General features: G+C 37.6%; 2 protein-coding genes across 3 annotated transcripts in view; both read left to right on the forward strand.

The window, feature by feature from the left end:
- The first annotated feature begins 1,251 nt into the window (after nucleotides 1-1,251).
- wrap53 (WD repeat containing, antisense to TP53) lies at nucleotides 1,252-4,570 on the forward strand. The gene is made up of 8 exons (XM_077742677.1): nucleotides 1,252-1,469; nucleotides 1,547-1,642; nucleotides 1,721-1,829; nucleotides 2,011-2,099; nucleotides 3,253-3,700; nucleotides 3,772-3,875; nucleotides 3,975-4,115; nucleotides 4,239-4,570. The coding sequence occupies exons 1-8, from the start codon at nucleotides 1,252-1,254 to the stop codon at nucleotides 4,456-4,458; spliced, it is 1,425 nt and encodes a 474-aa protein (XP_077598803.1). The 3' UTR covers nucleotides 4,459-4,570.
- A 1,295-nt stretch (nucleotides 4,571-5,865) lies between these two features.
- The window catches only part of efnb3b (ephrin-B3b), a 46,753-nt gene continuing 37,570 nt past the window's right edge, over nucleotides 5,866-15,048 (forward strand). The window contains exon 1 of one of the 2 annotated variants that reach the window (XM_077742284.1): nucleotides 5,866-6,560. In XM_077742284.1, the coding sequence (XP_077598410.1) occupies nucleotides 6,445-6,560 (116 nt within the window). In that variant the 5' untranslated portion in view covers nucleotides 5,866-6,444. The remainder of the gene's footprint in view (nucleotides 6,561-15,048) is intronic. The other variant, XM_077742285.1, reaches the window with a different exon arrangement.

Raw genomic sequence — 15,048 nt, forward strand, 5'->3', positions numbered from 1 at the left:
TGAAGCCAAATTTAACCAGATTATCCTAAAATGTTTTATTTTTTGGCTCAATTTTGGAACAATGCACAGATATTGTTGAAATATGGAATAAAAATTCATTTTTAATACTAATTTACTGCTTAGAAGTAAAATAATGGCTATCATAGCTTAATTAAATTGCTTAACTTTTGACAGAATTTTTGCTCTATTTTGGTGCCCAAATGTTATTTTCAGATTTTGTATAATCTTATTATAATAATTTTCTGAAATTACATTTATATAAATCAGAGTGAAGCACATTAGTGCATAGATTTGACTGGCTTTAAATAGAATATTTGTCTATAATGCTACTGGAATGTTTTTTTTTGCATAAAAGGTGCATAACATTGTTAAAAAATATTTTGTTTAGGCTTGCATCTGGTTTTGTTTGGCTTTTTTTGCACCCAAAACAATTGGCTCAGCTCCTTCTATTTTAGTCATAAAAGTTATTAATGAACGTGTCTTTTTTTGATGAAAAAGGCTGAACTGAAAGAAATGTAAATAATCTGTTTTTTGTTTTGTTTGTTTGAAGAGCAGAATAAATACTAGCAGTTATATATACTGACTTGGCTGATTCATTGACTTGAGAAATCACGCGGGGTAACATAGTCTCGCGATACTTATGAATGAACACAAGTAAACTAGCACGATGGATGTTTACCTCAAGATCTAATCTCTGTCATGTACACGTTTGTGCCCACCGATCTTAATTGCATTAAGACTGAAACTTTCTCAAGACTTGGACGGAGCTTTTGAACCATATTTGCAGAAATTTGAGGCAAGGAAAAGACATAAATAAGGTAAGTGACAGTGTTAACATGCTAACGTGAAGAACAATGCAATCTCCATCGCTAGAAACAAAACAAAAGCAATGCACATTATTTGCATAGAATACATATATTTATATGTGATGTAAACGTTCCTAAAAAATTATCGAAGGAATTAAGATCCATGAATTATGAAAGCAATTTATTTTGCGTCTATGCGTGTGTTTTGGACGCACAGTTAATGACGTCACTATTGTCGCAGGATTTGACGTAGGACAACTTCATTGTTTACATTGGTGCAGGTTGAATGCATATAATGCAAAGTATTGTCTAAATTGTTTCCTATCAAATTATATTTAGTGTATTTATTTTACAGTATTTACAGTACTTAGTGCACACATTTTAATGAAGTACAAATTGTGTTCCTTTACAAAAATAGCTGAATAAAGTAGCTGGTGGACCAGTGATGGAGGAGATGGATGCAAAACCAGACTGTCTTGACCTTCCCTCTTCTGATCTGCAAGAAGTGGACCAAGACCAAGCAGATATGGAGCAGGAAGACCAAAGTATTCAAGAGCTGGCCACTGAAGAGCACCTGCTGGATGTCGAAGATGACCAAGATGGAGAAATGGAACCAGAAGAAAACCTAAGTGGCTCTTCAGAGAACCTAAATACGCAACCGCAGTACGGCAAAACATACCAATCTGTCCAATTTGTTTCCAAAAACCTCATTTAATCTCTTTATCCTTACCTTCATTTAGAATTCCCTTCGACTTTTCCCAGAGTCCTCGTTTCCTGACTCGTTCCTGGAGTGAATACTCAAATTTCCCTGAGAATTACCTCAAAGGTTGCAAATGGTATTTCAAACAAATATACAATGCTTTGACTGTAACAGATCTTGGTATGTGATCAGTTTTTTTTCTGGCTGTTTTCAGGGCTCCGGATGGTTCTTGTATCCTGAGCAACAGCGCGGATAATGTTCTCCGTGTATACAACCTTCCTCCAGAAGTCTATACTTACGACTGGGAAGGGCTGCAGGAGATGGTAATTATCAAAACATTTTCATTCAAACGCTAGAAAAGAGATATTCAGTGTTGTCTTTGGTTCCCTCCTGTGGCCAACGACGGGATTACCGCCCAACTGTCATTTAAATAGCTTGAAAGTGATGCATTTAATGTAGCTTGGACATTTCAATCTTTTTTCTTTTTTTTAATCTAAATGGCAGAGCCCAGTCCTCAAGATGGCTGAAGGAGACACAATTTATGACTACTGCTGGTACCCCAACATGAACTCGTTGGACCCCAACTCCTGCTTGTGAGTATTCGCCACTCTTATTTCAAGGGTGCAAATGTTACTTCTAATGAGTACTAGCAGAACCTTGAGGGCATTGCCATTCCCTGACATTTCACTTGGTGGTTATCCATCTTCGCGCGCAGGGGGCGTCACAGCAAGCCAATCAGCTCGGGACAATTTATCGGTGTATGCTCACAAATTCATACCAAGGCCACTTTTGCTAGCAGGGGGTAGGAAAGATACTTGGTAAGGTTCAGGGTCTCTGACAAAAAATATCCTAAAAAAGGGTTAATGTTTTTAATGCATTTTGGCTAATTTGCAAAAGCAATGTCTAAAAGTAATTATTAGTGATATATATATATATATATATATATATATATATATATATATATATATATATATATATATATATATATATATATATATATATATATATATATATATATATATATATATATATATATATATATATATATATATATATATATATATACACACACACACATATACACACAAATATACACACATATACACATATGCACAGATATACACACATATACACAGATATACACAGATATACACACATATACACAGATATACACAGATATACACAGATATACACACATATACACAGATATACACACACATACACACAAAAGTAATTATTAGTGATATATATATATATATATATATATATATATATATATATATATATATATATATATATATATATATATATATATATATATATATATATATATATATATATATATATATATATATATATATATATATATATATATATATATATATATATATATATATATATACACACACACACACATATACACAGATATACATACACATACACACATACGCATATACACACATTTACACATATACACACATTTACACACATATATACACATTTACACACATATATACACATATATACACATATATACACAAACACATATACACATATACACATACACATATACACATACCCTTATACACTTATATACACATACACATAAACACATATACACATATACCCATATACACACACATATACACTTACACATAAACACATATACACATATACCCATATACACACACATATACACTTACACATACTAATATATATTTATGTATTTTGATTGCGGTGACGCAGTCTGGCAAGCAGTAGCCGCGACAACCCGGTCCACATATGGGACGCCTTCTCCGGAGAAGTACGAGCCAGTTTCCGGCCTTACAACCACCTGGACGAGTTGACCGCCGCCCACTCGTTGGGCTTCACTCCCGACGGCTCGCGACTCTACTGCGGCTTCGACAAAACCGTCCGCGTCTTCCACACCGAGCGTCCCGGCAGGCATTGCGAAGTCCGGTCCACCGCATCCAAGAAGCAAAGCGGGCAAAGCGGGCAGTCCGGCATCATCTCATGCTTAGCCTTCAGCCCTTGCCAGTCGGTATACGCTTGCGGCTCGTACTCGCGTTCCGCTGGCCTCTACTCGTGCCAAGATGGCGCCCAGCTGGCTCTACTTCCCGCACGCCACCAGGGGGGCCTCACCCACATCTTCTTCTCGCCCGACGGCTATTCCCTGTACACAGGTGGCCGCAAGGTAGGTGACCAATCAAAAAAAACCCTAAAAAAACAATGTCAAATTCCGCTTAAGTGGGTCATCTGACGCAGGATCCCGAAATCCTATGCTGGGACATTCGAGAACCCGGACAGGTTGTGTTCTCCCTTCAAAGGAATGTGGCGACCAATCAGCGCATCTACTTCGATATGGATTTGTAAGTGGAAAAATTGTGTACCGTATTTTCCGGACTATAAGTCGCATATGTCCAAATAAGACTATATTTTGTCAATCCTTGTCTTTGACGTCATTTCAGGTCCGGAAAGTACTTGCTAAGTGGTGACACAGAGGGCGTGGTGTCAGTCTGGGATACACTCACGCCCCCTGTTGGTGACGAGGAGATATTGCAGCCTCTTCTCAAGTTCCCAGCCCATTGGGATTGTGCTAATGGAATTAGGTATGCATGTTAAAATCAGGAGAGTGTAATATCTGCAACTTTATTCATTTAAAATGACTTTACTGAACATTTATGCTAAGTTTAGCAAAGATTTTGACGTTGTTCATGTTATGCTACGTTTAGTCTCCATCCCACCATGCCTCTACTCGCCACATCCAGCGGACAGCGACAGTTTTTGTGGCCTAGCGACGGCGAGGGAGACACCTCGTCTGAATCTGACGACGAGGGACGCCAGGGGGAGGCGGCTAACCCCGGCGACAATGGACTTAGCTTGTGGTGGGCCGGATCTTGCGCCCCCGCCGTGGAGGAAACTACCGAGGGGATTTCAGACATCCCCAGTTAACAGCAATTTTTCATTTAATGTTGACCAAAAAATATATATATTGCATTAAAAATGTTTTTTTGTGTCATTGAGAATGATAGGTGTCCAAATTAAACTGTTTTCATCATTGTTATGCAAGTTTTTTCATGAAAATAAATGTTTTTTTCATATATCAAGTGACAGTTGAATTAGTTGGAGGATTGCTAGCAGGTGGAGGCTGTTGCCTAGCAACCGCATCCGCCTCAGGGGACCAGCCAGGCACAATGACGACAGGAAGGACAAGAAAAATCAAGGCAGGTGTCATCAAAGACAAGCTTTTGGAGTTCATTTTAGTTCATTCTATGCCGCATTACCACTCCAAATGAATTGGACGTCTATTGACGTCAATGGCAGATAAAAGTCAAACACTGTCTAATCAAGCCATGATTTGACTATGTAGAAATTTAGTATTAAAGTATATGTTTAAGTAATAAATAAAGTCAAGTAAAAAATAAATAAATCTGCAGATCCAAATGTGACCACAGGAGGGCAGAAAAACGTGTATTTTAAGCCTTTTTTAGTTCAATGGCAGCCAAAATTCAAACATTGATGACTTCACTATGCAGAAATGTAGTATTAAAATATATGTTAAAGTAATAAATAAAGTCAAGTAAAAAAAAGAATCTGCAGATCCAAATGTGACCACAGGAGGGCAGCCAAACTCACATTTTAAGCCTTTTTTTCATGGCAGCCAAAATTCAACCATTGATGACTTCACTATGCAGAAATTTAGTATTAAAATATATGTAAAAGTAATAAATAAAGTCAAGTAAAAAAAAAATCTGCAGATCCAAATGTGACCACAGGAGGGCAGAAAAACGCGTATTTTAAGCCTTTTTTCAATGGCAGCCAAAATTCAAACACTGATGACTTGACTATGCAGACATTTAGTATTAAAATATATGTTAAAGTAATACATACCATCAAGCAAAAAAATATATCTGCAGAACCAAATGTGACCACAGGAGGGCAGTCAAACTCACATTTTAAGCCTTTTTTTTAATGGTAGCCAAAATTCAAACACTTATGACTTGACTATGCAGACATTTAGTATTAAAATATATGTTAAAGTAATACATACCATCAAGCAAAAAAATATATCTGCAGAACCAAATGTGACCACAGGAGGGCAGTGAAACTCATATTTTAAGCCCCTTTTCAATTTGAACTCTGCTGAAAACACCTTCCAAATACACAAATAGGATATCTTTTGCGCATCAATTTTTTTCTGCATATTTTTGACAGCCATATAATTTTAGCTTTTTCATAATCTATCTCCAGGGGGCGCTGTTACACTTCCAGACAGCCCAGTTTGGAATAGCAACCCTGGCAGTCAAAATCGGGGATAAACACTCCCAGAAACGCCCCCCTGTCTCCCTCCCTCACCCCATCCTCGCTGGAATCTGGTGTTCCAGTCCGAATCCCGTCTGGTCTTCCAGTACTCTGCGAACCACCGTGCAGGTCGGACCGGTGTCCGGATTAGGGACGGATCACCAGATTTTGGACTCCTTATTTTCCGGATGATTTTTCCAAACAAAAACAGGACTTGATCTTCTACATTTTGGATTTTTTGGAGCTTAATTTAATTCCAAATTAAGCAATTGTGGATTTAAAAAAATGTGCAACAACTGGACTTGATGCCCCTGTTTGGATCTGGAAAGGAATGGGAAAGGTTGAACGTGCAAGAGAACGTGGTTCGAAACCCGGACAATTTTTTGGACAGAAGATAAACGCTCATCATACTTGATTGGATTCAGCTGGAACACAAACACTCATGACACCTTAGTGAGGGAATTATGGGATGCCTTAAATAGTACTGAAACTTTTTTTTAATATTTTAAAATAATAAATATATATAAAAACTAAATAGGAAAGTGGAATGCCGGTGTGGTTTTGACTTTGGAGATCATCTCAGTTTGTTTTGGAGGACATTTTTTTTATTTTTATTTTTTTGTTGGACCTTTGGAAATGGCTCGTCCATGGAGTGCCAATGGATTGTGGGTCATGCTGCTCTCTATACTGGATTTACTGGGAACCACAGCCAGCAGTATGGAACCCATCTACTGGAATTCACTCAATGAAAGGTCAGGATTATTTCTTATTATAATTTTTAATGAGATGCGTCCTATTGATTGGATAAAACAGTAAAAATCAATGATAATAATCATAATCTGCAAATGCCGTTTTAACTGTTATGTTTTTGCATTGAATTGAATAAACAATAAATAGATTTGTTTTCAAAATTCAGGTTTATTCTAAAAAATAATAATTTACAGGTGGCTCTTATTTTGAAAAGTCGCTTTAAGTGCAACAAGTCAGTAAAAAGCACCAAAAATATATTTATTGTAGTACTTTTGACATATATCCAGAGAATGAGAAAATGAATAGTTAAATGCGGGTGTGTTTTATTCTAAAAAAAATATTATAATGATTGACAGATTGCTCTTATTTTGAAAAGTCGCTTTTAGTGCAACAAGTCAGTAAAAAGCACCAAAAAATATATATTGTAGTACTTTTGACATATATCCCGACAATGAAAAAAAGTGAATGCTTATATGCGGGTGTGTTTTATTCTAAAAAAAAATGACAGACTGCTCTTATTTTGAAAAGTCCCTCAAGTGTAACAAGTCCGTAAAAAACACCAAAAAAATATTATTATTATTCCTCAAGCTGCTGTAGTACTTCCCCCCAAAAAAAATGAATGGTTATATGCGGGTGCGTTTTAGATATAGACAACCCACCCCCCCCCCCCCTCACCCTCATGAAAGCCTGCCAGCTGCTACCCACACCCGCACAAAAAAAATCACAATAGCTTTTGTTAAGGTATTTCTCATCATTTCCCTGTTTTACAAACAACCAAAATTTCTCACCTGGATTTCCTTGGGTGCATTTTAACGAAAAAATCCCTTTTTAAAGCTATTTTATTCAAAATGTGGGAGTCTACATTCAGAAAAGCCAAGGGGGGATGCAACAGTGTATACATAGAGCCCCCCCACCCCTGAAAAAAAACATGGAGTCATGCTACCAAGCTTCTAATGAGGCTTTTTTGTTGTCCAATGGTGGGTGGACTTGGACCCGGGTCAAGATAAGCGGCTCGACGGCTTTTTGGGGGCCGCGATTTGGCCCCGGTGGCAATTAGAGAGGGTGCCGGAGCTCTGCAAAAAGGGTTGGCCCGTATATGCAAAGTACAAAGCCGTTGTACGCCATTGTGTGCCTTCACAAAGCTTGGCATTCATACTTAATCAGCTTAGTCCGTCCTTGGCTTCATTTTTTTCTGTTTTTTTCTGTTTTTTTTACCCGTATATTTTCTACGTTTGCCTTTCCATGCCGTGGTGTGTTAAAGGGAAGATGTCTGGGTATGGGAGGATGGTGAGAGATGTTTGGTTCGATTTGGAGGGGGGGGTGGAAGTTTTGGAGGTGGGGGTTTAGTCGGGGGGATGGAGGAAATTGTGGGAAAGTTGGATTTTAAGTTGTTTTTGGTTTTTTTAAGTGGAATTTATTGTTATTTGTGGGAATTATTATTATTTTTTTTTTGGTGGGAATTTGTAAAAGGTTTTGAATCTTTAAAATTTTGGGCTAAATTGTAAAATTTGGCTTAAAAGTTAAATTAACAATTGGTTAAGTAGACAAAATGAAGCAAAATGTTCAAGTATGCTTATTAAAAGCCTATAAAATATATATATATTTTTTTAAATTAAACTTTAATAAAGGAGTTTATTTTCTTTGGCAATTAATAAAAGGTTTTGAACCTTTAAAACTGGAATAAAATTGCAAGTTTTGGCCTTAAAAGTTAAATTAACAATTCGTTAGGTATAGAAAATGAAGCAAAATGTCCAAATATACTTATTAAAAGCCCATAAAAATAGATATTTTTTTAAATTAGACTTTAATATAAGTAATGGCCCATTTTGGGACACTTTAAACTTGTACTAATACATTTTTATCTCTGTTATTGCGCCTTAAAAACCTGTTTGAATTTAAAGTAAATGTGACGATCAACCCCGTTTCCCCTAAATCGGAACCCCCTTCACTTCTGATGCGTCTAATTTTCCAGCTGTCAATCCGATCTTGTCCTTATTTTGTCGTTGACACCCTCGGCGGACCCCCGGCTAGTCCCGCGCCGTGACCAGACGTGGCAAATTGGGAACACATGTCGCATACGGCGACTAATTAAAGCGGCACAGGAGAACTGGCGATGTAGGCAGTAGGTGTGCGCCCAGGGGTTTCGGGTTGGGGGGGGGTCTTGGGGGTGATGCTGGGACCACCTGAGACGGTTGATCTGGTTTGTTTCGGAGGTGGGACGCATAATATAACCTGTCTAACCTGGATTGGGGGTCAGTTTTTCTTTTAAAAGGTACATTTTTACTTAAGAATATCATCATTTGCATCTTATAATTAAGTCTAGTTCATGTCCAATCCATTTAAACTGGAAGGGATGGCAGTAAATTATTTTTGAGTGAAAACAAACTGAAAAGCTGAAGCATAATGCATTTTTTTCATTAAAAAATAACAATTTTAAAGTAAGAAAACAAAAAGGGTAGACCCAATATTCTTCTATTTAGATTTACATGTGTCAAAGTGGCGGTTTGAGGGCCAAATCTGGCCCTCCGCATCATTTTTTGGGGTCCGGGAAAGTTAATTATGAGTGCCGACTTTCTGTTTTTGGATCAAATTAAAATGAAGAGTATAGATGTATATTAAATGTCCTGATTTTCCCCCTTTTAAATCAATAATTGTCATTTTTTAATCTATTTTTTCTTTGTTTTTAGTCCAAAAATCATTTTGTTAAATCTAAAAATATATTTAAAAAAAATCTAAAATAAACATTGATTTAGATCTATAAAAAAACAGAATATTCAGGGCTTTTAATCCAGTTCTTTTATTCCATTTATAATAAAAAAAATCTAAATATTATATCTAAAATGGTCCATGTTGAATTTGAAAGGATATTCGAGTGAGCTAAATAAGCCCGAAATCCATCCACTTCGCACCAAAGAAGGAGACCCCCGATAGCTCCGCCCACTTGGACCCTTTAGCATTCTTCAGTAGAGGGGGGGGGGGGGGGGGGATGAAGTGAGTAGAAAGGCCAAAACAAATGGAAAAAGTAGTTCTGGTCCAAATGCCTTTTTGCATCAAAATCAAGCCGTCATTCCGCCAACAAGGTCAATTTTGACCCCTAAAAGGTCAAACCGCCTCCAAAATGGCATTTAGACTGTTTATATGAGGAGATATTATTTATTTTTTAGCAGGGGGAAATGAAGCGTGAGTTTTTTTGAGGTGGCGCTACAACAACGCCAAAGCCAGATGGGCTCTTTTAAGCGCTAATTACAGGCGTGCTCGCACACACGCAAACGAGATTTAGTACCGCCTGCAAAAAAAAATGGAGGATGTGAAGAATGGGTCGTTTATTTGGGACTGTGTAATGTAGTAATGTCTCATTTTTTGGCATTGTTTTGAACTAAAAAGATAAATAGCGTGTTTTCACGACTATAAGGCGCACCGCATTATAAGGCGCACCCTCAATGAATGACATTTTTTCCATATATAAGGCGCACTGTATTATAAGGCGCACTGTATTATAAGGCGCACTGTATTATAAGGCGCACTGTATTATAAGGCGCACTGTATTATAAGGCGCACTGTATTATAAGGCGCACTGTATTATAAGGCGCACTGTATTATAAGGCGCACTGTATTATAAGGCGCACTGTATTATAAGGTGCACTGTATTATAAGGCGCACTGTATTATAAGGCGCACTGTATTATAAGGCGCACTGTATTGTAAGGCGCACTGTATTGTAAGGCGCACTGTATTATAAGGCGCACTGTATTATAAGGCGCACTGTATTGTAAGGCGCACTGTATTATAAGGCGCACCCTCAATGAATTACATTTTTTCCATGTATAAGGCACACTGTATTATAAGGCGCACTGTATTATAAGGCGCACTGTATTATAAGGCGCACTGGATTATAAGGCGCACTGTATATTTTGGAGAAAATTTAAGACTTAAGTGCGCCTTATAGTCATGAAAATACGGTAATCAATGCCTTCAGTGACCATTTTAGATATAATATTTATTTATAAGTTTCTTCCTCTTTATAGCAATGTTTATAAACGTTAAAAAGCTAAAAAAACAACTATTAAACTATTAAAACATCATAAAGTATACATATTTGGATTAAATGGACTCAAACAGTGCAAAAGATGTGAAAATGTTGGCCAATTTGTTTTATTTTATTAAAATATCCATCTTTCATAGAGAAGCATTGACAATAGAAGTCCTCAAAAAAACCTGTAGTCTGTTTTTGTTCAAATATTTGTCATTGTTTTCGACATAATTAAACAAATAATAATAATAAAATGTCCACCTTTCATAGAGAACAATAGAATATGAACCTGTATTTTGTTCAAATATTTACCCTCACAATTAACCACCGCTAACTAATTTCCGTTAGCCCTCAAATCGCGTTAAAACCAGTTTTCAGGCTCCGAGGTCAACCACCCTTTTGTTTTTATTGAAAAACAACAGCGCTCTTTCCTGATTGCCCGTCAGGCTTGTCATGAGTAGGTGTGAGGACTCGTACTCCAATGCGTGGGACGCTCATGTATACTAAGACCCCCATACACGACCCCCCCACCCCCTTAGCGTGATTACCTCCGCCATTATTTGCAAAACAAGGCAAACAATGGCCGCTTTGGGCGTGAAAACCACAGAAAGCGGCCAGGACCACTTGACCCTATCAATTGGTGATGTGGTGGTGGTGGGGGGGGGGTCCGGTGTGGGGCTATAAGGGGGTGGGGGGGCTCCCCTGAAGCCACCAAAAAGATAATCCCTCTCGTAATGGTCAGCTCAATTCACTCCAACCCCCTCGCCGCCATGTTTTGTGCACTAAGGTAGTGCGTTAGGCTGTCAATCACTCAACAAAGATGGCTTAGGAATGATTGGACGCCCCCCTTGATGACTACTGTTGCCTTTTTACCCCGTTTTTGTTGTTGTCATGGTAACTATAACGGTCGGAAATTCTTGTTATTTGCTTACTGGTTATCTGGTTATCTTTGGTTGTACTCAAACTGGTTATTCTAGCTGAAGGATAACTTTTTTTAGTGGTTTTTTTTGGGCAATATGACCAGTTTGACCAGTCAGGGACACCCGAGGGTTAATCTGGTTTAATCCTGTGAATAATCTGGGTAGTTTTTAATCCCTGTTTACAATTGTCATCGAGGTTTGATGACATTTTTTTCAGCCTAAATACGACTTTAAGTATTTTTTTTTATTTATTGACATTTTTTAATCATTTAAAACCACCACGATTATTTACCACATATTTTATAAAATAATTGATAGACTTTTTTTTGTTTAAAAATAATTTTTCCAATTTTTTTCAGCCCCAATACGACTTTAATCAATTTTTGGGGAATTTTTAATCATTTAAAACCACCACGATTATTTACCACATATTTTATATATTTAATAACCCTTTTTTGTGTTAAAAATCATTTTTCCTTTGGCTATTTCACCCAAAAAACACCCACAACATTAAATTCAGCCAAAAAATATTTTCATTAAAAGAATTTAATCACTAAATGACCAAATACTAACATTTAACAGACTTCCACTAACAATAAACCACATCCACATCATTAAAATCCATTTTTAGTGGGCGTGGCTCTAATTTTTATCTGTAAAATACCCCCAAAAAATGACAAAAAAGCTTTTCTACTTAATTACAAGCAAGTATGATCCTAATAATGATGAGCAAAGCAATTTTAAAGCTATTCTTCATTATAAGCAAGTATATAATAATATGAAATCAAATCCTGACAGTGTCTTTTGTCATTATGACGTCCATCCCACGTCTTTGTCCCCCCCTTCCTCACTTTCAAAGCTCATGGCGCTTTCTTTGACTCCACCATATAGCGCCGAGAATAATAGAAACCGGGAATACTCAGAAAAAACGTCAAAGTAGCGGAATAAAAAAGGATAAAACAAGCTAGAGACTCCCTATGATTAATTTAGTGGGGAATTGTCCAATTTGGTGTAAATGGTGTCAAACTGGATTGAGTTTCTATTGTTGTCAATGGTGGTTAATGAGTTGATACTTCTATATAAGTAAATATATGTTAAAAATCTGACTTGACACCAAACTGCAACCTAATCACTTTTTTTAAACAGAAATTTGTTGGTTGTAGTAGTACACTGGTGTCAAAGTGACGGCCCAGGGGCCAAAAATGGCCCGCCGCATCATTTTTTGTGGCCCGGAAAAGTAAATCATGAGTGATGACTTTCTGTTTTAGGATGAAATTAAAATGAAGAGTATAGATGTATATTATATTTCCTAATTTTGTCCATTTTTAATCAATAATTGTCATTTTTTTAATCATTTTTCTGTGTTTTTAGTTCAAAAATGATTTGGTAAAATCTAAAAATGTATAAAAATATTTTCTATTTTCCACTTTAATATGGAACATAATGATTAGAATTACTAAGAAAAAAAAAATATAATAATATTGTTTTAGATCTATAATAAATGGAATATTCAGGGCTTTTAATCCAGTTCTTTTAATCCATTTAAAAAGAATCTAAATATTATATCTTAAATAGTCCAGCCCACATCAAATTAAGTTGACATTAATGCAACCCGTGAACCAACCCGAGTTTGACACCCTTGCAGTAGTAAGACACACAAGACATTGTAGACCTAGCTAAAAAAACTGGAGCCACATAACAAAAAATGTATAGTTTTATACATTAAATCAAATTCTTGTGGAAAAAGACACTTGCTAAAACCTCCTCCTTGTGTCCATTCCCAAAATGTCGGATTAGAATTCCCCAAATTTGAGATTAGGTCTCGAAAAATATGCGCAAACTAAATTCTAGGTTTTCGTAGACAATCGCAATTTGTCCCACGGGCTTTACATCAAATGCTAGATGATGACGCAGTGTTTGCATTTGGCAGTGAAAGTTGGCCACATACCCCCCCTGTTCGGATTTGGCAAGGGAAGAATGATGGCGTCCCGCGGTGTGGGATTACGCTGATTTACACCCGCACACACCGACTCGGTCGTAGACATCCGTACACGTGCCCGTCTTGTTGGCTCGTCTCAAAGAAATGCAAAAGCGCTTTTTCGCTCCTGGCAATGGCGGCGTATTGGACGGCGTTGGAGATGATCTGACTTTGTGTGGGGGCGGGGTCTAAGGGGAGAGTGGGGGGTGTCCCGGGGATTTAACTCATTCATTGCCGTGGAAGTGTAATCCAAGCGAGTCTAAGTCGTGGTAGTAAAAGAGTAGATAAAATAAACCTGTTGCATTTTGGAGGGTGATTTTAAAAATATATATTATTATTATATCACAATTTTTCAGATTACCGTATTTTCACGACTATAAGGCGCACTTAAAAGTCTTAAATTTTCTCTAAAATAGACAGTGTGCCTTATAATACAGTGCGCCTTATAATACAGTCAGCCTTATAATACAGTGCGCCTTATGATACAGTGCGCCTTATGATACGGTGCGCCTTAAAATACAGTGCGCCTTATAATACAGTGCGCCCTATAATACAGTGCGCCTTATAATACAGTGCACCTTATATATGGAAAAAATGCCATTCATTGAGGGTGCGCCTTATAATGCGGTGCGCCTTATAGCCGTGAAAATACGGTACAATAAATGAGAAAAAAACACTATGTTATTTGTCATGGAAAGAAACAAACAAATCAAACTTGAGTACTCTGAAAAAGTGCGCCTTATAGTCCAGAAATGCGGTAGTAGCCATGTTTGTTTTTTAGTAAACAGATTACAAAGTGGTCAGAAACACAATTTTAATTCCATTATAATTCCAAACATCTGTCTGTTTGTCCTGTCAGGCTCTGATTGTCGCCAAGACGACTAATTGCTTCATTACGCCTGTTTTTATTGACGTGGCGTGTTGTACAACGGGCTAATTTACTGCAAATTATTTTCGCCCAATCCCAAACAGGTCAGGTGTGCGTGCGGCGGTCGTGTGAAATTGCTTTGGGTCGCGGCCGCGCTGACACTGCACAAACCGGGTGTTGTTACACACTGTGTCTTTGTCCTAAGGGGGGGTTGGACAGGGTAGACGGGAGGGGGGCGGGGGGGGGATACTACCTAGAATTTTGGCCTATTGTACTGAGTCCATTGAAAGGTACGCTTGGCCTTGAGTTTCTTATGTAGTATTCGGTCTACACATGAACACACTTTGACACACCGGGCGGGCATGGAAACCCAATTCTGTCTTTTCAAGTGTACGGGGGGAAAGAGGGGGGTCTTCTACAGCCAATTACAGCATTGGTCTTTCTCCTTCTCCCTCTCGCTTCCCTTAACAAGCAATCTTGTTAATGTCACCATGCCTATTTTTCCTCCTTCTTCTCACACATTTGAGAAAATGAGAACAAATGTTTTGTGACCAGGCGAAAAATGGGGTGCATTTAGAAAAAATGGGGGTGAAAACAGGGGGGTTTACATTTAAACACAAGGTAAGGGGGGATGGTTAAGAACTGTGATACTGTGGGTCTTGGTTTGAATTCAAATTGGAATGTGGGTGTGTCTA

The sequence above is a fragment of the Stigmatopora nigra genome, chromosome 20, assembly GCF_051989575.1.
Source record: "Stigmatopora nigra isolate UIUO_SnigA chromosome 20, RoL_Snig_1.1, whole genome shotgun sequence".
Taxonomy (NCBI): domain Eukaryota; kingdom Metazoa; phylum Chordata; class Actinopteri; order Syngnathiformes; family Syngnathidae; genus Stigmatopora; species Stigmatopora nigra.